The 26,444-nt window shown below is 37.9% G+C and overlaps 1 protein-coding gene across 1 annotated transcript; it reads right to left on the bottom strand.

Annotated features, from left to right (window-relative positions):
- Nucleotides 1–5,274: 5,274 nt before the first annotated feature.
- Nucleotides 5,275–21,472, bottom strand: LOC137296889 (protein artemis-like). The gene is made up of 13 exons (XM_067828775.1): nt 21,410–21,472; nt 19,888–20,031; nt 18,777–18,828; nt 18,520–18,604; nt 18,083–18,148; nt 16,957–17,012; nt 16,345–16,446; nt 15,426–15,639; nt 14,716–14,820; nt 14,220–14,504; nt 13,953–14,067; nt 13,105–13,398; nt 5,275–12,427 (listed from the first exon to the last, which is right to left on the bottom strand). The coding sequence occupies exons 2-13, from the start codon at nt 19,994–19,996 to the stop codon at nt 10,623–10,625; spliced, it is 3,288 nt and encodes a 1,095-aa protein (XP_067684876.1). The 5' UTR covers nt 19,997–20,031; nt 21,410–21,472; the 3' UTR covers nt 5,275–10,622.
- Nucleotides 21,473–26,444: the final 4,972 nt, after the last annotated feature.

Raw genomic sequence — 26,444 nt, 5'->3', positions numbered from 1 at the left:
CTGACAACTGGTAGTCTAGATTATGTACCACCAAGACATCCATTAATTGGCACAGTTCACACAACTGACACCTATGATTATACAAGTACAATACATGTTACATTGAACCTCTTTCTCAATGGCATATATTGCATCATTGCATACAAGTTGTCAGTGAAATTTTTGCTATATTGTACATTGCAGTGTATTCCTTTGATGGATTGGTCTTTGGCCTCTTAGTCGTATGTACGTGTGCATACATGCGACGGGTTCCTCGACTCAAGCAGTGGTTCCTGTCTGAGAAAAAAGGGTTTCTAGGAGTATTTTATAAAGGTGGGTATAATAAAAAAGATCCACAAGTTTGACATTTTTTAAGGGGTGATATTGAACATTTGATAATTCAAATGTTTTAAGTGTATCAGAATTCATATAGATTCAGGCAGGGTGTAGGGCAGGGGTGCAATCCAAGTATTTCAAGTGCCAATTATCCAGTGGATGTATTACTGATATTCCACCATCAAGGAATTTTGTCATTCTGGAAATTTTCCTTGTCTAAAATTTGTCTTTTGAAGTTACTATGATTTAGGAAATAACTGATTGGAAGGAGCTGTTTAATGTACACTAAGATGCTTCAAGGAGAAACCAAAAAAATTGGGCCCTTTTTATACACAGGGGGCATTGGCTGGTATTTGCCTAATATTCTTATACATAATTCTCACATCAATTACCTGTGTCATATCTTGCCCACTTCTGATACATTAGAGTGTTCATTTACTCAAGTTGCCAAAATAGATTCTAAGGCCTAACTTCACACTATACCATTGTTTGGTCTTGCATCTGTTGGGTTGTATTCCATTAGCAAATCAAAATGAAAATTGAATGGACAATGATCCATTGCCCAGGGTGCTATTGTAGTGCTTTCAGAATGCTATAGGAAGTAGGTTGCCCTGACTCTAATATGGAAGTTATTATGATTTATTCCTATTATGGTCTGTGAAGATCTGGGTGAGAACTGATCTTCGGTAGCCCATGCTTGTCGTATGAGGCGAATAACAGGATTGGGTGGTCACTGGTCAGGCTCGCTGACTTGGTTGACATTACTATATCCCACTTGCATAGACTGATGCTCATGCTGTTGATCACAGGATTGCCTGGTTCAGACTCAGTTATTTACAGACTGCTGCCATAGGGATGGAATATTGCTGAGAGTGGCATAAAACTAAACTCACTATTTATAATAGTATGGGTATTATTATGATTTTGAAAAGGGATGGGAACCTGCAACCATGAATAGCTGCATCTGTTACTGCTTCTTCCTTTCAGCATCTGTTATTGGCACCCGACTTCATACACCAGTGTCAGTCATCTGTATCCTCATGGCATTCTATGTTCTTCTACTCAAGTAACCACGGTAACTCACCTCTCATTACGTCTCCGCCCAGAGTTGTCTGCTCTTGCATACTCATCCATCATGACTTTGTATCACAGTGAATGTGAAAGAAGATGTGGACTTTACATGGAGAACAGCTGACTGGTTGATAGCTCAACTATGCAGAAACTGTGTAATAATGTGAAGAACACGACTATCTGTGATCAATGTATGCTTACATGTTTGTTTCCAGAAGTCTGGTGACATTAAATATGCTGGTGTGGTAAGCCTCTAAAGCTCCAGATCAGCTAATTATCTGCACAGAATGTACACAACAAATTAAGGCTGGCTAAAATTATTGATAGGCTAAAATATTTTTTCTGTGAAAAAGCAAAGTTTTATGTACTCATCTATATTTATGATCCACTTCTAAATTTGGTTCAAGATGTTTTTTTGTTTGGAATATAAGTCTGAATATGTCACCACTCACTAGTGATATGAATATGCTGGTTTCTTTCAGATTTTTTTTAAAGTTGCTCCCCAATATTTATTGATAATCAACTGATATTCAGCCGATTTTTTAACTCTGTTGTCTATATGTCGATAGCCGGCCCTACAACACACCATGCCTACCCACTTAATTTAAGTCCGCATTCATAAAAAATATGCCTGAACAAAATTACTATACGATACTCTGTGAGTAATTACCTACTGTGTATTTATATCCTTCATTATGTGTCTGTAGTGATGAAAAGCAGGCATCACTACATTTGTCTTTTGGTTCTGGGAGCTTTTACTTTGACAATACCCTTGCAGATCGAGATTAGAATTGGTCGTCCCATGCTTGTTGCAAGAAGTGACTAACTGACTGTTACTTGGATGTATCTCCAGTCTAAGTTAACTTAGCCCCAGTGTTATTCGTTACACTCCCCTATACTGGGTCTAACAAACCCTAGCAGGAGGTCAAGTCAGGTAACCTTTGAGATTGACCAATCAGAACACAGCTTACCAAAATGCGAATGTGGACATACGCACATACGTTTTAGACTTTTACTCACGCGAAGGTTTGTACGCAAACGTTTCCAAATGCTATTATCCCTACGATCACCTTCAGATCAGGTACATGGAGCACGCCACAAGAGTGAGTAAACAGTCGCTGAAAATAGCATTTTTGGCAATACTAAAGGATGTCAGCTAGCTGAAATATTTGCTAATGGTAACCATGTCAGCAGAAACCAAAAACTGTATATACTTCTGGTCAAATATCAGTATTTTATTTATTCTATATATTTTATGCAGATTTTCATTTGTTGGAAGATCTGTGTCAGTGATCGGTGTATTTTGTAAGTCACACGAAATTTTAAACAGTATCTGTTGTCATAATGGTTAAATCAGTTTAGCGATCATGCTTTTGATTGGACAGTCATAGGTCGCTCAAAGGTTACCTGACGCGACCTCCTACCAGGGTTTGTTAGATCCAGTGCAGGAGTGTAAGGAATAACACTGGGGCTAAATTTACTATACTGATGTATATCTGTAGTAAAATTATGGTATGAAGCAAGCACATGAACTGATGCAGAGTTGAAATCAGCTGAAACAGATTTGGGGCAGAATTTATTTTTTAAACTTTGTACTGTTTGGCTATATATACGGGACACGGGAGTGAAAATTCACTCTAGTACTTTAGTGAGACACTTATACATATTGAGGTAGATCTGGTGTACATGTGTAGATATCTTTGCTGACACTTGAAAGATATCTAGCAATAGAACATTGGGCAAAGTCATTATTGCTTCTGATTTTGAGAGCATACATCACACTACAAGGTGGAATAGTTTGACTCTGTAATCAAAAGACCGAAATAGGGATTGAATGTCTTTCATGCTTGTTATATCTCTGTTTAAGTGGATATGTTTCTGTTCTGAATGTTTAAGAGATAGAAGCAACTGTGAACTAGTATACTTAACTTAAGGGTATACATGTATTGGAAAATCTAACTCAGTGTTAATGTTTTAACATTATTAACAATTGTCGTGTTAACAATTGTCGTGAAAAGACACTGTCAGAATGTATGAGAGAGTTACATAAAATTTCAACACAAGTTGCCTGAAAAAGCCTGAAATTTTGTTGAATTTAGATTATCATAAGACTCCTTGCTTCTCAAACTCATTTTAACAAATATTTCAAATATTTTAAAATAAGTATTGAAGACACATCTGATTCTTTAGTCTTTGTTATCAATGAAACGCAAGTACTGTAACAAAACACTGGAAAATATTTAATTCCATTTTTCAAGTGTAATCTCAGATTAATTTCATAGTTTCTAAAGAGTTCAATGAAAATACATCAATATATACATGGTATATAAATATTTATGTTGTTTGTAGATCACACATATGGGGCTGGTGTTTTGTCCTACCTGTACATAAAGGGTCACACCTGTACATACAGCTCATGGCGTTTTGTGACATTACTCTGTAAACATATTACCAGTGTGACTCTCTTAAAGGAGGGTTCTCTTGGTGAATATTGCAGCCAGCAGTTTTTCATAGCTTGCAGTAGTCTGCTTTAGCATAGACTGAGGGAATCTATATTTGTAATGTGCTTCTTGTCTCCAGTCTCAACCAGCAAAACTGCAGGGAGAAATAAATACAAATAAAAATTGTTTTTCACAATTTTTGTCATTACATTTATGAAGGTGTAGGATTTAAATGACTTGGTTTTTGTAAATGAATTTGAGATGTGAAGGCAGTCACTTTGTTTTTGACTGGAAATATTTACTTTTTAAGTAGATGAAGAAAAATCAAGTACCTGATTTTGTTCATAAGAGAAAGAGTATTTTCTTTATCATATCAGGGTATAAAGTTCCACAGGTGCAGGAGAAAGTTAAGATATTTTTATTTGTTCATGTTAGAAGGAAAATTCAAGGCAGGTGCTAGATTGGAAACACAGGAAAAAATAAAGAGACTGCCTGACCATGTTGATTGATGAAAGTAGTGGAGGATTTGCATATTGGATGTTATTCACAGCTCATCGTTGTCATGGATACCTGTTAAATAATGCACTAAAGATGAAGCTGACCATTTGATGAATTCACTGAAACCTACTGACTCAGTCAGGTACAGGCTACTGTGTTTTTGATAACTTTGTTTATGGAATTTCCCCCTGAAGGCATTATCTGGAAATAAATAGTACACTTTCAGCTTTTAAGAGGAAAGGTAAATATGCTTTTTGGGAAATTTCAACCTGGCATGCGACTGATGTAAAGCACATGACAGAAAACCTGGGCTTTTTTAGCACTGAACTACACTTTAGAAATACTAAAGGATTTCACAGTATATGATGGGAAGATTTGATTATGTTGGACAAACTGATATAAATTATTCATGTCCCGTTTCTTCAGTTATCAGTGTCAAGTACAAATAAACCTTCAGGAAGAATCTTTGTATGTGTCCACTTAAATGACAAACATGCATGCTGATGTTTCATACTGTACAGCTATACAAGAATTGTACATTCATCATGTATATTGATGGGGAATTGTGTACCAATAAAAACTGTTTTTAAAGTGGATGACTCTGAGCTTTCATTTATGTCATTTGTCAAACGTTTGAGGAGAGGTAAACTCATTTCATGAGGCACAGGTAGCCGAGTCCTTATCTTGAATGCAGGTTCTGAAAATAAACAATAAAGGATGTGTCGTCATATTGTTGTAGATATTTTATACTCTCTATTATTTCTAAGTGGTGGCATCTACACAAAAAAGCGTGAACACTTAGAATATTGATGTTGTGTGTGTACTTTCATTAAAACCTCGGATGGTCAAATCAAACTGGTTAAAAAACCAGTCATATTTGAAAGCTGACTGGCTCAGTCTCTTATTTGGGCATCTCTAATATAGATGTTTCATCAATATTCACTCAGTGTTTGCGTGATGCAACCTTTTATTGACTCTAGTTTTTATCAAGATTTTCTTTATTCAAGCGTTGCACCAAACGTTCGCATAAATGAAGATACTGGCATTACAAAAATATACCAAATTATCTTGATGAAATAAATAATAAATAATATTTGAGATATTCCTTTTGACATTGTGTTCTGAACATTTACAGCTAAACACTGTTTTGTTTAAGAATGGACACTTTTCAAGTTGGCAGCCATGAACACTATTGATGTTAAACTGTGAGATTTAGCAAAGACATACATTTCTTAAGTACTTAGACAATATTAAAAATCTGTTCATAAAACAGTGACAAACACAAAATAAACCATATTTAGCTGATGTATAAATAGAAATATTACAAAGTGTACACAACAAAGGTTTATCTTCAGTAGTTACAAAGAAATGTGCCAAGGCCCACATGCACAAACAGAAGTTAAGTTTAAGAATAGATTTCCTTGCAATTCAGTACATACTGTAGTTGGTACCAGGTTGATATTCTCCTTATACTTTCAGTGATCGTGTTAACAAGCCCAAGATTTTGTTTCCATAATTTTTGAGATTTGAATAAATTATATTATTTCAGTCTGAAATGAAGAACAAATTTCAATCAATATTTTGAATTAAAGGACATTTTCAGTATTTTGATTCTTTAGACTAAACATACAAGAAAGTGTAATTAAGTTTTTTCAATGCTTTGACACATCTTAATGCTTTGGCTTAGACTGTATGTAATATTGTAAATGCTGTGGTGTCTGAAAATATTTCTACTTTCATACCTTTGTGCATATGAACCTTGATCCAGATGGAAATATATGTAATAAACATACAGACATTTCATTGAATTATACAAATTATTTGTTAATAAACAAACATTTTTTCCCATTCTACCAATGTTTATGACATTCAGTTTAATAAGTTTGATGAAAACAACATAGGTATTCATCAATAATTATTAGAAATTTAACCTCAAAAAATAGTTTGAAATGTAGCCTTTGAGCATAGACACCAATCCCTGGGCTACCATTCATATTTCACTCTATTTATTGACATATTTTGCAAACAGATACCTGTGATTTTCAGATTAAAAAGACAATACAATCATTTCCCTGAGATTTAGGGCAAAGACTTTGCAATAGATTGTAAAAAGATATTTATTTAAATATCAATTTTTTTCACCTTTTAATTTCACACAGGTCATCAAAGTTTGTCAACAAAATGTACATTAAAAATAGTCTAGCCCAATAACAAAAACATTTCATCATCATCATCATCATCATCATCATCATCATCATCATCGTCGTCGTCGTGTGTTGCTCCAGCAAAACCCAAGAATACAGTTTATCTTATATCACCACAGATAAATCAATCCCACCAATAAGCCCATGTCCTAAATTGACCTAATGCTAGAATATATTTTTCTTGGTAAATTCATAGTTTTAGATATTATCTTTTACCGATCACTGTGTCAGAATGCATCCTGTTATATTATTAGGTATGTCTTACCTAAATCACCTGTACATCTCCAAGAAACATACACAGCTCATTTGCTCAATATACAAGAAAAATACAATCCTGTGCTTATAACACTGTACCTAGCAAATAGAAATTAGAACTTAAAAGGTAAATAATCTTGATTAGTTATGTTTATCTGCAAATTTAACGTTTTCACTAACAAAGTCGTTTTTTCTTGTTCGTTCACACAAAACAATACGATCTCGTATTGTTACCACCAGAAAAAAAACATTTGCCATAAGTGTTACCAGTAGATAAGCCGACCTCCTTCCAATGATTCCAGACTGTTTTTTTTTTCTTCAAAATTTACAGGCTTTGTCATCTACAGTAATATAATGTAGTCACTGTCAGAATTAGTGGAGCACAGTATTGTCGGACAAATGTGACCCAAGAATGCAAAGCACAACACAGCAGTAATTCTTGCATCATTTCATTTCTGACATCCATTTAACACAGTGATTCAATATCAGGAGCTGAGCTCATTTCTGAGTTGTGGATTTAAGTCTACAAATGACATTCTGAAGGGATACATATAAGGGAGAGAATTTATTGAAGTCCGCTTCTTTAACACAACTCTTCAGAGGAGTTCCTTACTTATATGTTGACATGTACAATTTTTCTTCCTTGACTGATGGAGCTATGAAACATAGTGAGTACAAAACAAAAAATTGAAGATGATGAGAAAAACTTTCAGCACTCAGTTAAAATTAACATAAAATTAACAACACATTTATGAATCGATAAAAATACTCTGAAGTACTTCACATACACTAGCTTGTCTTTGTCAACAATTAGTCTTCTAATCACGTAAGTGAAGTCAGATTTATTCAAATGTATAACCAGAGAACATTCATTTTATATAAAAGACAAAATTATGATACACATCTATAACTATCTCAAAGGACCAACGAAAATCTTAAAATTGCATGTTGTAAAAGATGATTAATGGTGAGTGAGTTAAGATTTGAAGTCACATTGGCAGTATGTCAGCCATGTCGTAAAAGGTGATTAACTATCATTCAGGCTCTCTGAATCGGTTGAAACATGTCATAACATTCTCAATCTATACCCATGACATTGATCACTGGATTGTCTGTCCCTGACTTGATTATTTACAGACCGCTCCATATTAGCTACAGTATTTAAATTCAACACTAACGAAAAAAAAAACCAAAGTACAATCTTAAACCGTATCCATTATACACACTAAGAGACATCCAGTGCATTTACCTTGCATATAAAACGTACATGCTTAAATGTTAACAGGACACCAGACATAAGAAATGATAACTGATTTCAGGAAAGATAAATTATACAACTCACCACTAAAAAAATGACAAGGACACTGAAGCAGCTGAGGAATACAAATATCTCGACACTATTTTAGACTCAAAATTATCATGGAATTCTAACACAAAAAATGCAAGCAACATCAATGGAGATTAAAACACAAGTTAGACCAAACTACTATGTGTTTTGTTATAGAAGTTTTATCCAGTCTGTTCCAACTTTTAACTTTCTATGCTGGTATGGGAACCTGTCTGTTCAAAACAAAAACAAATTGCTCAAAATTCTTAATACTCCATCAAAAATAATTGGTCTACCTTTGAAAAATGTTGGCTATTTTTATGAGCAGCAAATTATCAAAAAGACAAACAAAATTCTAACGGACCCGACTCATGCTCTAGTTTCGGAATATTCCATTCTCCCTTCAGGCCATAGACTGTGTGTGCCAACATTACAAACAAACTGGGCCCTCCGTTCTTTTATACCTTCAAGAATACATGAAATAAGTAGGAAAAGGGATTACATGAATTTACATGATTGCTGTTCTTTGATGCTGTTGTTGTGTATAGATGTTTTTATGTTTTTTTAATGTGACTGAGACCTGGAACTGTGCAATGAAAATGTCCACTATATGGACAACAAAGTCTCGTCTCATCTTAATCAAGCAGATGTAGTCATGGTATCTGTGTGCTTGAAATGCATCATATGTAAATAACGTAGTTACCCTTGGTCTAGCCACAAAAAGATTCAAAAGAAATGATGCAGCTTAAAGCATTATTTACTTACTTTACTCTGGTCTGTCCAGTGTGAAGCAGTTTGAATATGAGGTGAAAGTACTATCTGCAGACCTCTGCATCCGTGAATGGTCATGATTAATATAATTATGAATATGGTCATGGTATTGAACTAAGTGGAATTATCACGAACACTGTTGAATGATATACATGTATGCACATTATGGAGTCAAACAATATCTTTTCTCAAGAAACATTTCCCACTATGAAAACAGTACAGTACAGTACAGTACAGCGCAGAGCACTGCAATGACTGCCATACAGTATATCATATGATACATTAAAACAGAGACAGGTTTTGTAGATCACCCAAAGTTCATGGTATATTTGTATCATGAGAATGTAATTTCAACATGAGAGCATAAACATGAATTTCAAACATAATTAAAGAAATATTACAACACAACAAAACAACAACCCTATTTCATCATGATCAAGATATTCCACAGCAGGATAAAAATACATTTTTAAGAACTATATTTAATACCTAATTCTTCCCACAATACACATACTGTTTATCAGATTTCATAACCATACTGGATAGTGACCTGTTATTTCCACATACCAGCTATCGCCAACACTGGGCTGTAGAGCTTGAAAAGATAGCTTACAGTAAACGCATTATATATCACACAGGTTTTATTTTCACGCAAAATATTTTACCACGAATATTTATACTCCACTAATAAAACATTCATTCATTCACTCTACCCATGCTCGCCTCACTAAAAAAAAGCATGTTTACAGTAATTTGTACTTTCATAGTATTTCACATACTGACACATCACTAAAGCGATAGGCTACAAGAGTTAAAATCAACTACAGTCAAGTGTTGGTGATAACTGGTTGCTGGCTAGTACATACAAAATGGCTGATTAATGACAAATATTGACACTTTCAAAATGGCTGTCTGATCTCAAAATCTGATACAGACCATGCACACCCACAAAATAATGAACATCAAACATTTGTTAAAAAAAAGAAACATCAGGGCTCAATTTAAGGAAATGATACATACTTGCACTGGCTACAGCCAATTGCTCCGGACAACAACAGGTTGCACCTGTCACGCAATTTAAAATTTTATATACTGGACAAGATAAGTTAGGGATATTGGTAATTTTATGATTGATATTTCATCAGTGTGTCAATGGGTAAATAGGTCATTATTTACTCATTATAATTTTAAAATTTAGAAATATCCCTAACTATTTTTGTGCGGAATATAATGCTTCAGTTTGGGGTTGATAATTTACAACATCATTTTAACAGAAACAAGCTGGATTTGATAAGATAACTTTTACTGATTTCACAAAATTTCATCATGTGACAGCAACAGAATCTAGCACACTGTCCATGTAGTCACCAGTGTCATTGGTACAAGCCAGTTCTTTGAACAGCAAAATATCAAAATGAACTGAAAGTTCGTGTAAATAAGACGCTGCATTTTGTAGTTTCAGGCTGCAACGGTGCAAGTTTTAAAAGCTTAGATTGAGCCCAGTACAACATTTATTAAACAAGGAGAAAGTGTCATTTGATACCCTGCATTTCACTGTGTTAATCATATTCCTGACACTGGAATTACAAGAGCAGCCCTTTATCAGCTTAAGTGGAATTTCTGTTTGAGACAGTCTGTAGCACCAACTCCAGGACTAGAGTCCACACCATGTTTCCATGGCAACAATGGTTATCATCTGCATATAATCATGAAAATACAACAATCAGGAAACTAGTGAAGTCACTCAGGACAATTGTTTTCAACGTTATCACTGCTTGATTTAACTTCATCAGTTCTGATTTCTAAACTGTCCTGGCAACTTTCAACTTTATGACTGGTCACTATTTCATCTTGACCAATCTCCATTTTATCATGGCTGTTGTCCTCTATATTCTGTTTACCATGACTGCTTTCCTCTTTATTGTGTTCACCATGACTGTTATCTTTATCCTGTTTACCATCACTGCTGTCCTGTTTATCTTGTCTGACCTCTACCATGTCATGACTGCTTTCCACCTTTTTCTCACTGCTTTCCATTTTGTCAAGGTTGCCTTCAACTTCATCACTGCTGTTACCATGGATACGATCAGCACAGTCATCTTCAGGCTCTTCTGTCAAGTCAATGACATCACTGTTGTTACTGCCGTTGTCCATGCAACTAGTCGTACTGCTGACTAGGGGTCTATTTAAAGTCTTCACACACACAGTCATCAGTGATGGCTGGGGTGGCATCGGGTTTCCCAAAACGTCAAACCGATCACCATTAGCATCCGTCTCATACAGAATCTCAACCGCCTCGCTGTCTGAGTCACTCTCAGACTCTGAGTCTGTGTAATACAGACTTGGATGAAACAACCCTCCACATGACCCTTGACTAGGTGGCAAAGTCGCGTCACTGTCAGATTCGCAGTTTCGGGACAAGTCTGGTCGCATCTTCTTCCTTGGGCTGACATCGCTGTCAGAGCTTGCTAACCTCTTCTCAACCTTTGCCACTAGGTTGCTGAGATTTCTGGCATATTCTGCACTGTTTATAGACATGGGCATTCTGCGCTTGATGTTGAATTCAGACACAACACAATCCTTCCCTCCACTAAGAAAACCAGATTCCTTGTCACTTTCATCGTCACTGTCCAAAATAACTATTTCCTCAACTGAGTCCATTATTAAAGGTGGTCGTATAGGAAGCCTCATGCTAGATGTCCTGTCCACAGTGGCCTCCTTGTGCCTGCTGATGTCTGTTTGAGGCTTGTCTGTAAGTGAATTGTCAGCATGTAGCTTGTTTGTATGGGGTTTGTCTGTACAGGGTTTGTCTTTGTGACCAGGTGAGTCTGTAACAGAAGCTAAGTCTACCTCAAATCGCTGAGTCTCTGCAAAGTCCTCCTCATCATTGTCCTCTACGTCTGTCGCATGTCCCTCATCAAACAAATCAAAACTGTTCTGTTTCCCTAACTTTTTCTGACTCTGTCCATCCCTCCTCCTGGAAAAGACCATATCCCGATTTTTAGACTTCAATGCCTCACCTCCATTTACTTCTGAAACATCATTTCCCCTCTCTTGGGAGATACCATCCCCTGTTCTGCATATGTCTCTATCTTTATCAGAAGTTATCTCAGACTTTCGAAGAGGTATGCTTCCAGCTTCATCAAGGATCTCAGGTGAGACATCACAAGAGATCTCATCTTTCTTTTCTAGACCCTTGCTGTCCCCTTGCCCTGATTCAAATGCAGTTTCCTTGATTTCAAGATCCTCATCCTCATTCACCCTGATGGAAACAACCTTGTCCCATTTCCCATCATCACGAGATCCATGAGATGTGTCTCCATCTCCTTGGTGTGACGTGTCAACCTTGACATGTGAGAGTCCCTCAGCACTGGATCTTGGAGCAGTGTCATAGTTGTCGATCTCGTACACATCATCCTGTGACTGACTGGACTCAATCACGACAACATCATCATGGGCGCAGTAACTGACAGCGGAGACACGGTCCTCCTCATCACAGTCCTCGTCTCCACTCACATACAGACAGTAGGACTCCTCAGTGTTTTCTGGAGACAAAACAACAGACTATTATCTCACAAAACAAAAACAGCATAAAGAAATTATCCACAGCAGTTGAGGACCATTCATAATTTATCGCTAGAGGGTGGGGTGCGGACTGGATCATTCATTTTATACATGATATGCATACAAAATTATGAATGGTCCCTTAGCAACATTTCAGAGGCCTAACTTGCTTCAAATAAATTTGAATTGAGTTTGGCCATCATAGTGAATCAAATCATAGGGGAATTCATTGACAAGCAAAACATCAAGACAAGTCTGCTTCACACAGAGAAATCTTTCCTTTTCCTATTTGCTTCTGTATTGTAAGTATTATATAATAATAATTATTATATACAGTCCGTTTGATTTCATTTTAGACCAATGACCACTAACACAAAACCTAACAAAACTGCAATAAGATCAAATTTTCCACACGTGAAAACTGACCAACCAATTTGTGTCATAATTTTGGACACCCAATAAAAAAGTTTGTTTGACAAACGAGAATAACTTTGCTGTTACTTTTCACTACTTTTTACGAGGGAAGACCACTTGCTGGGAATACAGCAAGGTGTGTGAGTTGCATGTGTGAAACCGAAATTTTATTACACACACTTGTTGATGACCTGGCTGTTAATTAATTATCCAAAACTACCATCTTGAGGATAACACCACTCACCAGGGGTGGGGTCCTCAGCCTTGTCCCTTATGTCCTTGGTTCCAAACAGTTCCTGTGAGGAGAGAGGCACGGAGGGTTTCTCTTTCGCCATGTCCTGGGTGTTAGTGAGGTCCATCCCCTCATCATGGATGATGCTCCCCTCATACGAGCTGTCCACCACACTAGCCTCGCTGTCCTTGAGGGAGGATGAACTGGTCTGGGACGGGGTGGTATGGTTCTGGCGGGACGATGGCTTTATCTTGACTGGACTGTCAAATACCAGATTGTCGGAGTCACTCAGGGAGGAGTCTCTGGCTGTGAGGTGCAAAGACAGATCGCCATTACTTGGCAGTGTTGGATGCTGGGATTGTAGCAGGAGTAGGCTTCAACATGACTATGAGTCAATGAGTGAATATGGCTTTGACTACAACTAGCAACATTCCAGCAATTATATCACAGCAACATTCCAGAAAAATATCACAGAAATCTGCAAAAATAGTGCTAATAGTACTGGCAGTCGATGCAATTAACAGCATCATTACACAATGAGAATGACCCAGTTTTGTAAAGTGAATGTAGCTCTTTCATTACTTACAGACAACTATAATGTAGCTGGAATATTCACCATGCAAGAACTGAATAAACCAAGAATATTACCAGACAGATTTTTCTGTTCCAGAACCTTTCTCAGGCCTTCTGAACATTATCATAGCAATACCAAAAAAAACAGCATACAAAAATCTCACTCACTCACTCAGATATTCACTCACTCATCCCCTCCCTCCCTCCCTCCCTCTTTCTCATCCAGATCAACTCACTCACTACCCATATCAAAGCAGTGACATCAGAAAAATAAGCAAGGGTCTTACCATGGTAGACTTTCCGTCTGACTTTGAGCTTACCCAGCACACTATCAGGAGCTACCATGGGAGGAATGTGCTTCAAGTGCACCAACTTGAGGAAGCTGTTCAGTCTTGCCTGAACCTGAAACAAATCCAGATGCAAAGACATCACTATGTACATACTGATTACAATATCCACAGATATTAATTTGACTAACATTCTTTAAGCACAATTGTCATCTGTATTTTGCCTCGTTAAATGTTTCAACTGAAAAAAAAAAAAATGACCTTCACCTTGCTCATATCCTGTTCATTGGGCGGGATGACATTAGGGAAGACTCTCTGCGGCTTGAGGTACATGACGAGGTCACGCACCTCCACGTATGATGAATGGAAGGAGTAGCATACGCGGTGAAGACCTCTGGAACCCTTGGGGTACACGATGAGATCATCATTGCGATACTGATGGCGGTTAAGGGCAAAGAACATGGTGGAAGGACGGAGGACGAGGACGTTGATATCGCGGCCATGTTTCGGGATGTAGCCACAAGGTAGTTCAGACAGAGGAGACTTGCCAGGCTGGACACAGAAGAGAACCACAGTGCAATAAATACATTTTCACCTTGGAAGTATGGATGGTGTTCAATGTTTAACACTGTATTCCAGCGATAAAGCCACAATCTTGTCCAGACTTGATAATCCAGTGATGGACATCATGATCCTATGTCTACTGGGATCAAATGTTACTTATCTGAAGGGAAAAATCAGGATATAGAGTTGACTCACTCACCACAAAGGTACAGGAATGGATTCTGGCTGCAGGGTCTGATGTGAAGACCTGACGTAGATCACCGATCTGCTGATACACATCACACTTCTCCTGTGATGTATGTACCTGGAACCGTGAGTGAAACAAAGGACCATAAGGGTCAGTAACAGTCCCAAAAGTGCAGGCCCAATGGAAACACTGTAGGCCCAAACTTCATAGCTGCTTTTGCAATATCTATTGTGTTAGTTAAGTAACCCCACATCTTTACATCAGTGGGAGATGGGGTAGTCTGGCAGTTAAAGTGTCACACTAAAGATCTGGGTTTGATTCTCCACATGGGCACAATGCATGAAGCACATTTCTGGTGTTCCCTGCAGCAATATTGCAGGAATTTTGCTAAAAGCAACATGAAACTATCCTCACTCTTACAATGTCTTGGAGACCAATAGACAAGGTGTGCAAAAAAAGTATTTACAAGCTCTTTCGCAGTGCTATAAGAGCATCAAAAGCAAATACTGCAATACATACTGCAATGCATAGAATGCATATAAATTGCTCTCATAACTCATTTAACATTTATCTGGGAAAGACGCAAAACATTTTCTTTCATTCTTTGATGACCTCCAGTATATAGACAATATATTTTCATGAAAACCTTGAGGTGGTGTTCCAAAACATACCCCTCCTCTGCCCCAAACCCCTACAACTGTCTGTATATCAGGGACCCCCACCTTCTGTTGTGTGTTGGAACTGAGTTCCTGCAGGAAGTGTTCATGGCCGTACTTGGACTTGCAAGAGACTGATACAACATGGTCAGGTGACTGAGCCAGCCAACGTGACACTAAATCACTTGCTGCCTCCGCACAATCATTGCGGCTTGGGAAGTGGAAGGCGTCCTCAATGCAGAATGTTGTGTCTATGTACAGGCTCTTGATCTCCTTAACACTGAAACGAAAATAGTGTTAGTTCCAAAGAGGTCTATATCATGAATAAGTCTTGTAAGGATTCATTGAATTCCACACGATCCTTAATAAATTAATTTACCGGTATTACAGTCACAGACCACAGATCTCAAGAACAAACCATTTACAAAAGCTACTTGTCACACCCTACTTTCCTATGGAAAATTTTGGTCACATCATGAATGCACATATAATGTGATACATAAACATTCACAAAAATATGATACAAATCATGTAATAGGAAAGTTGTGTATTTACGATTCTGTCAAGCACTAAGAATGTGACAAAAATCATTGCTTGCAAATAAGTAACAATAACTCTAATTGTAATAAGTAGTTGTGGATTATTGGGAGAATACAATGAAAATGAAACCACAAAAATTAAACAGAGAGCATTTTCTAAGAAATAAACAACAGTCAGAGAGAGAGACACAAATGTTCAACAACATAAAAATAAAATAATATAAAAAGCAGGGATGTATTGGCTAGGACAAAGATTTTCAAGATAAAAGTAAGAAGTGAAAAGTATAGCACTAAAATGGTAAGAGGAATGAATCAATATCAAATACTTGAGTTAATGGAATTTTTTAGTTTCATGTGCTTTATGTCATATCAATTATACTGAAGCTAGTCAGCTGATATGTAAATCCTGTGCCCCATCTTACACTGATGCTGGGTTCTTCCCTCACCTGTCTCCTGACTTAAACGCCTGTAGATTCTGTGCATGGTTGGTCTCCCAGCGGAAATCTCCTGTATACAAGCACGTCCCTTCCTTTCCTTCAAACAGGAACCTGTGAACACACATCTGTCTTAGCTACTCACAAATATACACCCACAAAAACATAACTGAGATTATATCATTATTATTTTTTTATTCCAAACTGACCATCAATGTCCTTTCAGCTTATGAGTGAGCGAGTGAGTGAGTGAGTTTTACACTGGCTTTAGTAAATTCCAGCTATGTCATGGTGAGGACACCAGAAATGGGATTAGTGAGTGATTGAGTGAGTGAGTGAGTGAGTGAGTTTTACACTGCTTTTAGCAATATTCTAGCAATGTCATGGTGGGGACTCCAGATGAGTGAGTGAGTGAGTGAGTGAGAAGGTGAGTGAGTGAGTGAGAAGGTGAGTGAGTGAGTGAGTGAGTCTGGACAGTGAATAGCCCCTAGAGCTGTGACCAACACTGTTTCACACATCACCCTGTTAGCTGCTCACATATATAAACTCAAAAATATGGCAGGACCATGAGTCTATTATTATACTTCTTTCTTCTAAATGATCTCCAATGTGTATTCATCTTACATGAGTGAGCCAGGACAATGTCCAGCCCCCAGTGGGGTGACCAGCACTGTGGACACCTGAAATAAAAAAAAACAAAAATAAAACAATGACAGTTACTATGGTTAGTGATGCAGCAGGTGATGACAACTAGACCGATAAACAAAGTTTACTCTTTGAATTATGAAAATGAAGAAAGAAGCATGTTGAATTCTGCGTGACTGCTGCCATACAGCTGGAATATTGCTGACAGTAACCTAAAACTAAATTTACTCACTCACTCAAATTATGAAATAAGATTAAGATTATAAATATTTACTAGCATAAAATGAAGAAAGCTATAGTACAGCCTACTAGGGCTGCACTGAATACACTGTATGACGAATATGATAGGTATCTTGAGTGAGTGAGTGAGTTTAGTTTGACGCCACTTTTTAACAATATTCCAGCAATATCACGGTGGGGGACACCAGAAAATGGGCTTCACACATTGTATCCATGTGGGGAATCGAACCCGGGTCTTCCCCGCTTTAACAACTAGGCTACCCCACTGCCCTATACGTATCTTGAAAACTGGATACTGAATATGAATAAATAATCAATAATAATAAATAATAAACACAATATTGTCGTTAAGTGATTGATGGACAATATTATATGGAATACCAGTGTTGACAATATGTCACAGCAATAACAAGTGATCTCATAACATGGCTTGTAATAGTATCAGATAGTATTGGTCGACACTACTATGCGTGGCGCTGGCAAACTAATATGACTCCTGTTACTTCAAGGCTATATCTCATTTTGAAAAGGGACATAAAGGTTCAAAACATGCTCCCTTAAAAAAATTACAAATATTCATGAATATTCGGTTCTGGTGACCACAAAAAACAAATTGAATTCATGAAGGGCCAGGTTCGATTCACAGAATATGCGAGTACAGCCTCATATCACAGAAATAACCATACCTATTACAAAATGCCAAACAAGCAGAAAGTAAATACACAAGGTTAAGGAGTGAGTAAGGTCTGACACTACTTATTTGAAGTACCCAAACATCCAAGCCAACGAAGCATAGACCTATCAATTAATACAATTAACCTAAGATGTTAAATGTACACACAGTTACAACTCTGACAAGTCCTACCTTCTTGACATCCCCACCTTTGTCAGGAATGGTGACTGTAGTCGGAACACCAACATCCAAAACTTTCTGAAATTGGCAAAATTAGCGAGTACATCTCCATGCTGAAATTCTCATGAAGCAAGCTATCCAAAACAGACATGGAACACTTAAATAGTTTAGCCATGAGTACCATTGACACAACTGATACTCCCCCAAGGAAAACCCCTAATTCAAAATTAACATAGGGCCTTAGGCCCAAAGTTGACTGAAAACCCCTTGGACCTTCAGCTTTTGTTTTTGCAGGTTGTTTTGACCGACTGCCTTTTCATCCCCAATGAATAAGAGTATTATTCCTTATCACAATTAAGGGCCTACACATTCTGATCAGGACCCATAACCTTTTCTTTAGTTTTCAGGGTCAAAAAGGGCAAACATTGCTGACAAGTGAAGAGACTCACGATGAACTTGCGGAGGTGCATGTACTGAGGGTCTGACAGCAGCAAAGTTTGTGTGACTGCAGAGCAGTACAAGAAGATGTCCATCCTGAAACACAGTCACAGATACATGTCACAGACACCATGGTTACATGTCACTGTACCCAGAATATTCTAGGTAGTGGTCTGCAAATAAGTGAGCCTGGATCAGACAATCCTGTGAGCAGAGGAGTATCTAGTCAGGGTGAAAGATGCAGTGAGCACATTAAGACATGACTCACCTTGACTTTAACTTTTCATGAAATCTTGAAGAGTGCAAACCCACCATGTGATCTAAATGAAGACACAGAAACATGTCAGATGAATGAATCAGTACTTAATTACCAGATCTCCACACAAGAGGATATTTATTTTGTGGACCAAAGGGACTCAGCTAGCAATTTAAGTGCTACCACCAGAATTATACCATATTCACTGCACCAGTGAGATGTCAGACACTGAATGCAATCCAGTATCATCAGTGAGGCAAGGCTGCTCTGAGACCATTAGTCAAAGATGGACATCAGCTTCTCCAATTTGTTAACTTGAAGTTTCAAAGTTGGAACTTACTTCCTCTTCAGGTGAGTGAGTTTGAGGTTAATTTTACGCTGCACTCAGCAATATTCCAGCCATATGGCGGTGATCTGTAAATAATCGAGTCTGAACCAGACAATCCAGTGACCAACAACATGAGCATTGATCTGCGCAACTGGGAACCAATGACATGTCAACCAAGTCAGTGAGTCTGACCACCTGATCCCATTAGTCGCCTCTTACAAAAAGCATAGTCGCCTTTTATGGCAAGCATGGGTTGCTGAAGGCCTTCACGGGTCTTCTTCAGGGGATACATACAGGATACAGGATTTTGATATATAGAGTATCTCACCCAAGTGTCTACTAATATCAATTATATCAACACAAGTTGATAAAGTTACAAATATCAGAGGCTTGCCAAGGATATATTTCATTGTATCGAGTGGTGATATATATGATATCATTAGACACAAGGGCGAGATTCTATTTATCATAAAAAAATACTCTTCCATAGTTTTCAATGAAAAATGTACATTTCTGAACACTGTACAACCATAGGTTTCAGTGCAGCAATGTCACAGCATTGTGATGTCATCAAGTTCATGACATCATAGCATAGTACAAAATCTACTGTCAAAAAGATATCTCCTGGGAGATATCGTATGATCTCACACAAGCAATTTCTCCTGTGGAACACAGTTGGGTCAATAAACACATATACTCTTTGAGCAATGTAAGAAAATACATATCCACTGTGTCCATCAAAAGTAGAGTTACAAGACCACACATCAAACCATCCTTAACCATATGCAAACTCACCTTTATGACAGTGGGAGAGAAAGAAGACAGTGGAGGACAGGTTACGGCCATCAAAGCGGTCCAGAGACACACTGGTGTACTCCCGCATTAGACCTTGGAAGCAGCTCATCGTGAATGCTCAGCCTCTCTTTCCTTCTGTGGCAACTGGAAACAGTATCAAGCTATTACTCCTGGAAAATACTTTTATTACCTACAAGGGTGAACATATCAGGGTTTATATTTTTCATACAATGACCCTAGGGCAAAATATCGCTTTGTCATGGTAACGTGACGTCATGAACAATGCCATGATGTCAGGGTTCCTCTGTGACGTTAAGTTCTACATGCAGCAACGACAGGAATTGAGCCCATGTTTGAATGTAGATTTGGGTTTATTTTCATTAATTTAACAACTTTGGTAATAAACACAATGTTATATTTGTGCCTATGACATGCTACATTTATGACATTCATGCCTAAATGTCAGTATATCCCTCACTATCGCTCGCGAAATACCGACATTTAGGCACACGTCGTAAACATAGTATGACACGGGCACGAATATAATATCCTCTATTTATGATACACTAAGTAAAAGATGATGGACTTCATGAACAATATTACTGATTATGATGAATTCTTACATACTGACACCATAGCCATCACAATATATTTTTTCCAGTTTAACAGTGTACAACCATTTGCTGTGGATAACTTAATCTTTCAACCAATCCTTGAGAAATTGTTTCATAAAATTGTATTCATTCTTTCAAAGGTATTCAAAAACAAACGTTCTGTTCTGTTTGTTCCATGTTCATCACTTTCAATTTGTCTAATACTGCAACCATATCACTGGTGCTTCTCTTTAACACATCCTGTGATACAAGGCTTCAAAGATGTATCTCCAATGATGGAAACACATGTGAACATGGTAAACAGAGGTCTGACAAACTGAACATGCTATTACTACTAACTGTAGTACATGTATGTTGCAGGAGGAATGTTGATATGTGCTTGCATTTTGAAAGTCACACTCAGTACCATTCCAGAATTGTGATAACAGCTTGTAAATAATGAAGCCTAATACAGACAAACATTCATTCATATTGAGAACAGTGTCCAAGACAACTAGGAGTTAAAATGACACAAACACAAGTCACAAAGCCTGATCAGCCAAAACAGTGTCCAATACAACTTGGACAATGACACAAAGCCACAGAGCATGACCTGACAGAACAGTGTCCAATACAACCAGGAGATAATGACACAAACACAAGTCACAAAGCCTGACCAGTCTAGGACAGGCTATGGAGATGACAAACCACCTTTCTCATCACAGGTAACCTGAATTTGAAATGAAATTCATAGGCTCCTGGAATCCCCAAGGGCAGAAACTCTGCACCAACTTTGACAAGTTGGCAATCAACGTCTACCCTTTCCTCTCTCTAGATCTACTCTGGGTATTTTATTAGTGACAAAGCAAAGTCTTTGTGCTATCCTCAATGCTTTTACAGTGCTTATCATGGGCTCAGGCTGCACTTACCAAGAAGATGAAGAGTTTTCAGTGATGATGGAGTCTTAACCACTGTTTGATGTTGCATCAGACATTCTGAAGTATTTTACTGTGAAAAAAACCCCAAAAACATCATTAACATCATAAATAACAATACAACAAAAAGGGATAAACATTTGCGTTGGAACAGATGTTGTCATGGCAAGTCAACATTTATTGTTCCCACTTGGCAACTTCAAAATATGCATGTTTTCTTATGGTAACCCATGTAAGATACCATCATTGTAAACATGTCTGAAACTTGTGAATGTTTATTGCAAATCTCAGAGCATTTCTTTTATTTTGGTTTCAAAATGAGAAAATTACAATGTGAACAGTTGTGCATGTCTTTCCATGCTATGACGTCTGCCCAGAGCATCCCTGTGAGTGAAATGCTGTTGATTCTGCAAGAAAACCATTGTGTGTTTAATCCTTGTCTCTGTGGCTAAATGTTATATACCCCTTCAGAATTTCATATTTAGTAGCGGTGATGGTAATTATTATAGACTCATGTACAATGTGAATGACATCCCTTAACGTTTTGTACAAACTTGCTCACAGAGAGAAAGAGATGGGGCAGAGAGAGAGAGAGAAACAGCAGTTATTAAAGGACCCTAGGGCTCCAGATAAAGGCTGTTTGGTGAATGTACGGATAAAACACATGCACTGTAGGAAATAATTTACAAAACGTAGCTGATACATACCACAGCAATGGTGGTGTACAGTCTCAGAATCATTTACTGATGTATTCATCTGAAAAAGTATTGTTTTCTTGTTTATTGACCTGTTTACACACAAGTAGCATACTAGCAACGCAGTGGTGTATGTGAAATGGAACACAAGATTACTGATACTCCATTAAATTTCATTCAGTACTCTCAATGTACTCTTGAGTTACCCCTGTACTTCTAAATTGAAAAAATAAGAAGTACATACTCCTGATGTTGAAGAATTATCTGAAGTCCTGGGTGCCTAATACCAATGTACCAGTGGGCATACCATAAGCAGATATTCTGGTAAATTTCATTCAGTCAAATAAGATTTGTTCACAAAAGCATAAATGTTAAACCTGTCATTTCCTGAAAATAATGACAAGTGATCATGGTAATGAGTAGACTCATACTAATACTGGCTCAGCACAGTGCAAAAAAACCCATAATGCTATTTGTTGACTGAGCCGCTATAACAAAGGAGCAACTCTCCATATTATTATAGCATCATTCTTTCAGTCTGTAATGACAATCTATTCAACAAATTATCATAGGAGATTTACAGTCCATAATTTTGCACAAATCCACATTGTATAAGGTCAGCGATGACACATCTTATTCCACACTATCTTTTTCACATTGTTAAATATACTTGATGGTGGAAAATCTGATCATTAATGTTCCCAATGTTTTGACCAGCCTGAAACGTTCTATCAGTCAGTGACAGCTGCAGCTAGTACCATCCACAAGTTCAACAGTTATCAGAACGATACATGGTAGATCTTGGCGGAGAAGCACATGCGAACACGCTGGCTTTGTCAATGAACAACTGATATAGATTCTACTTCCAGACACTGAGACAGTACTACTTAGTATATGGGTGATACACCCAGTGTTGTTTAACCTACACTAAAACATGGAATGATTTGCCTTTGGCCTACAAATAGTTGACATGTCATGCACAGGATGACTCTGCTCAAGTGATCAGCTGCTGACATCAAGAATGGCAAAACAAAATTCACCTATTTACCAGAGAATACTCCAAACCGTTCTGCTATTGCGAGCAGTCTGTTTACTAATTAGGAGCTCGCGTATAACGTTATGAAATAGAGGATTGTAATGCGGAAGCGGATTGTTCTACGTTATCAACTTTTATTGAGATGTAGCAAACATTGCATCTATATAAAGTAATAATGAATGTATCTCAGTACCCACATAAGAAAAATACATATCTCCATAGTATATATTTAAGACGTAATTCGTTTTAAATTTCACCTCTGTAGACTCCGAACAGCGATTTCGGTAGCACGCGCTGTGTAAGAGCTTTTGTAATTTCACCTTGAAATGCGCTGCAAGTTTATTGTCATTATTCTTTCATGTAAAGTTTGGCATGAAATGCATGTGGACCCGGGGTTTTTTTTTCTCTCTTGTAAATAACTCTTCATTCATTGATCCAGTCGATCTCAAACTTTGCAAATGGATGTTTTGTCAAACAACCTAATCACATTGTAAATCAGCGATTTTATGCATATATGAATCTGTCTATGTAACTGTTCACAAAAAAACCCAAATAAAACCAGGAGAACGCAGACTACTTGCAGAGGGGGGGAGCCAATGACCTGTAACAGCGATTTTTTTTCCGGGCAACTGTACTTATGAGGTCTCCCAGATAAGTTCGACTGGGCTGAGATTTCAGTGGTACGGTGGTAATCTCAAGACCTTATGGCCGTGTTGGCATGTTGTCAATGATAAATGTGGGTGGAGGTTTGTTAGTTTACATCGAAGAGTACAACTGTGGTTTAGTGGCCTTCATTGAAAACTGTATATTGTTATTTGTTAGCCACTGCTGCATATCTGAGTTCTTTGTTTTGGCAGTTGGGCACATATTGTTTGGATCTCGAACACTGTGATATGGAGCATTGTCCTACGGTGGGAACCAGCATGAAGAACGATTAAGCGTTCACCTTTGCCTAAGTCTAAGTAAACTTATCCTCAGTACTTTTCGTTACACTCCACTACCGAGTCTCAGTGGTGGAGTGTAACGAAATACGCTGAGACTAAGTTTACTTAGACTTGCCTTTGCCTGTTGGTATTTTCCTACCATCACTGGGATCAGTGGGTAGCCACTGTCTGGCAGCAGTGTGGTTTGCATTGACCCAGGTGAATGACAGCTCTGATGATCCTGATGTCAAAAGAATCTAACTTTGGATACCTACGAGCTCTTTGTACAAGATTTTGTTTATTGGTTGTTGGTTTATTTCTCACAATTTTAACACGATGTTCTTTTTCATGGCAAGAGCAAAAGTTGTACATTTCATGCAATCCGACACCTTTCTAATTAAACGTGTAGTATCCTATGAATAAGCTTTCATGATGGCAGCTAGAAGCAGTCAATGTGTATGATCCAAACGGTCTATCACTGAGCAGTGAGCAGCTAACTATCATGAACTGCACGTGCATTTACCTTTCTGACCCAACACTGCAGCTGTTACAGGTCACTGGCTCGGTCCCTCTGCAAGCAGTCTGCGTTCTGCTGTTTATATTTGTTGACAGTTACATAGACAGATTAATTCATACAAATGCATGAAATCGGTGATTTACAATGTGATAAGGTTGTCTGACAAAACATCCATTTGCAAAGTTTGAGATCGACTGGATCATTGGATGAAGGGTCCACATGCATTTCATGCCAAACTGTAGACGTACAGTCCATTTGAGTAAGAATTGCCAGTTTTATCATTGTACAAAATTGGTACATAAATATAGATCGATAGTACACATGTTTATCATTTACTAATAACCAACAGCTTTCTTATATTTGAACATTTTCCGGACTCCACTCAAAAAGTTGTTTAAGAAACTATCGTCTTTGAAAACGCAAATGTTGTTCGTATGTCGCGGCGGGGTGAAACCGCAGAAACGGAACAGCCAATATATATCTCGTCGTGCACGGGATATACATGCCTGATGAAAAATTAAGGTGAATGCTGACGTGAAACAGTTGATGATTAAAGTGTACGATTTTTTCCCGTGCTGAGGCCGAAAGGGCAAACCGTTTTATGCCATAATCAAATGCCGTAAGCGGGCATGAAGCGCTTTAGGATTATCAGCAAGGGTACTGACAAATGTTCTGGAACACAAACATTGTGAGGGTGATGCGAAGTAGGTAGGGGTCGTGTCATAATCACACAAATTAAAACATTTGGACAACTTTCATAAGAACTTTGTAAGGCAGTCTATCAACAAGCTCTATCCTGAAAAAAAAATACATTTTTAAAAAAGCATTTGAATCAACCCCAGTGTATCAAAGTACAAACTATGGCGACTCTTCCGGGCATCGTTATAACAAAATTTCGGCAGTCAGTGGGTACCCGATGGGGATGATAAGGGGTCATGTGGAACGCTGCCTCTAAGGAAAGGAGAGAGGCTAGTCATTCTCCATGCTTGTTGCTCCAGCAAAGGCTTTTTCCCAGTCTGCGACTTGGTATTCAGGGCAAAGTCCACAGATATCAGAGCCTACCATTCCGAGATGAATGGTGCGGTTTTCCTCTGTTGGGTTAAAAAAACAAGATGGTACCAGCTCTATCAGAGATGTCTTTTATCGTAATGGACAATGCCATAGCATGAAGGACCCCGACAATAAAGCCCCGACATCGAACAGTCGAAAAGGTGATATGATTTCATGGCTCGACAAATTCCAGACACACCCGACACACTTTCGTGGAACCATAACTATATACTGTCACGACAACTATGAACAACATCCAGTAACTAGTTTTAGATAAGATATTCAGTACATCCAAAAAACACTCAACAGTCTTTCAGTGCCATCATTTTGTCTGCCATCTGATGTCTTGGCAATTGCAACTGATTGTATTGCATTCAGTTTTGATCTAAAACTGACGAAAGTAAAGATTTGTTTGGTATGTTTTCACACGGCTTCCAAAAGCATTAACTACTTCCAAACCATCAGTATTCAAGAGTAATTGCAGATCATGGGGATTTTGTGTGACGTAAACATTGCTTTTCACATAATCACCATCGCATACATGTATCATACATAAAATGAGTGAGTGAGTTTAGTTTTCCGCCGCACCCAGCAGCTTTCCACCTCTATGACAGCGGTCTGTAAAGAATCGAATCTGAATAAGACAATCCGGTGATCAACAGCATGAGCATCTATCTACGCAACTGGGAGACGACGACATATGTCAACCACGTCAGCGAGCCAGAACACCAGATCCCATTAATCGCTCCCTTACGACAAACATGGGTTGCTGAATATCAATTCTTCCCCGGATAAATGGAGTTTAAGA

Source organism: Haliotis asinina, chromosome 9 (assembly GCF_037392515.1).
Source record: "Haliotis asinina isolate JCU_RB_2024 chromosome 9, JCU_Hal_asi_v2, whole genome shotgun sequence".
Classification (NCBI taxonomy): Eukaryota; Metazoa; Mollusca; class Gastropoda; order Lepetellida; family Haliotidae; genus Haliotis; species Haliotis asinina.
The sequence above is the reverse complement of the archived record's forward strand: the minus strand, read 5'-3'. Positions and strand labels throughout refer to the sequence as shown.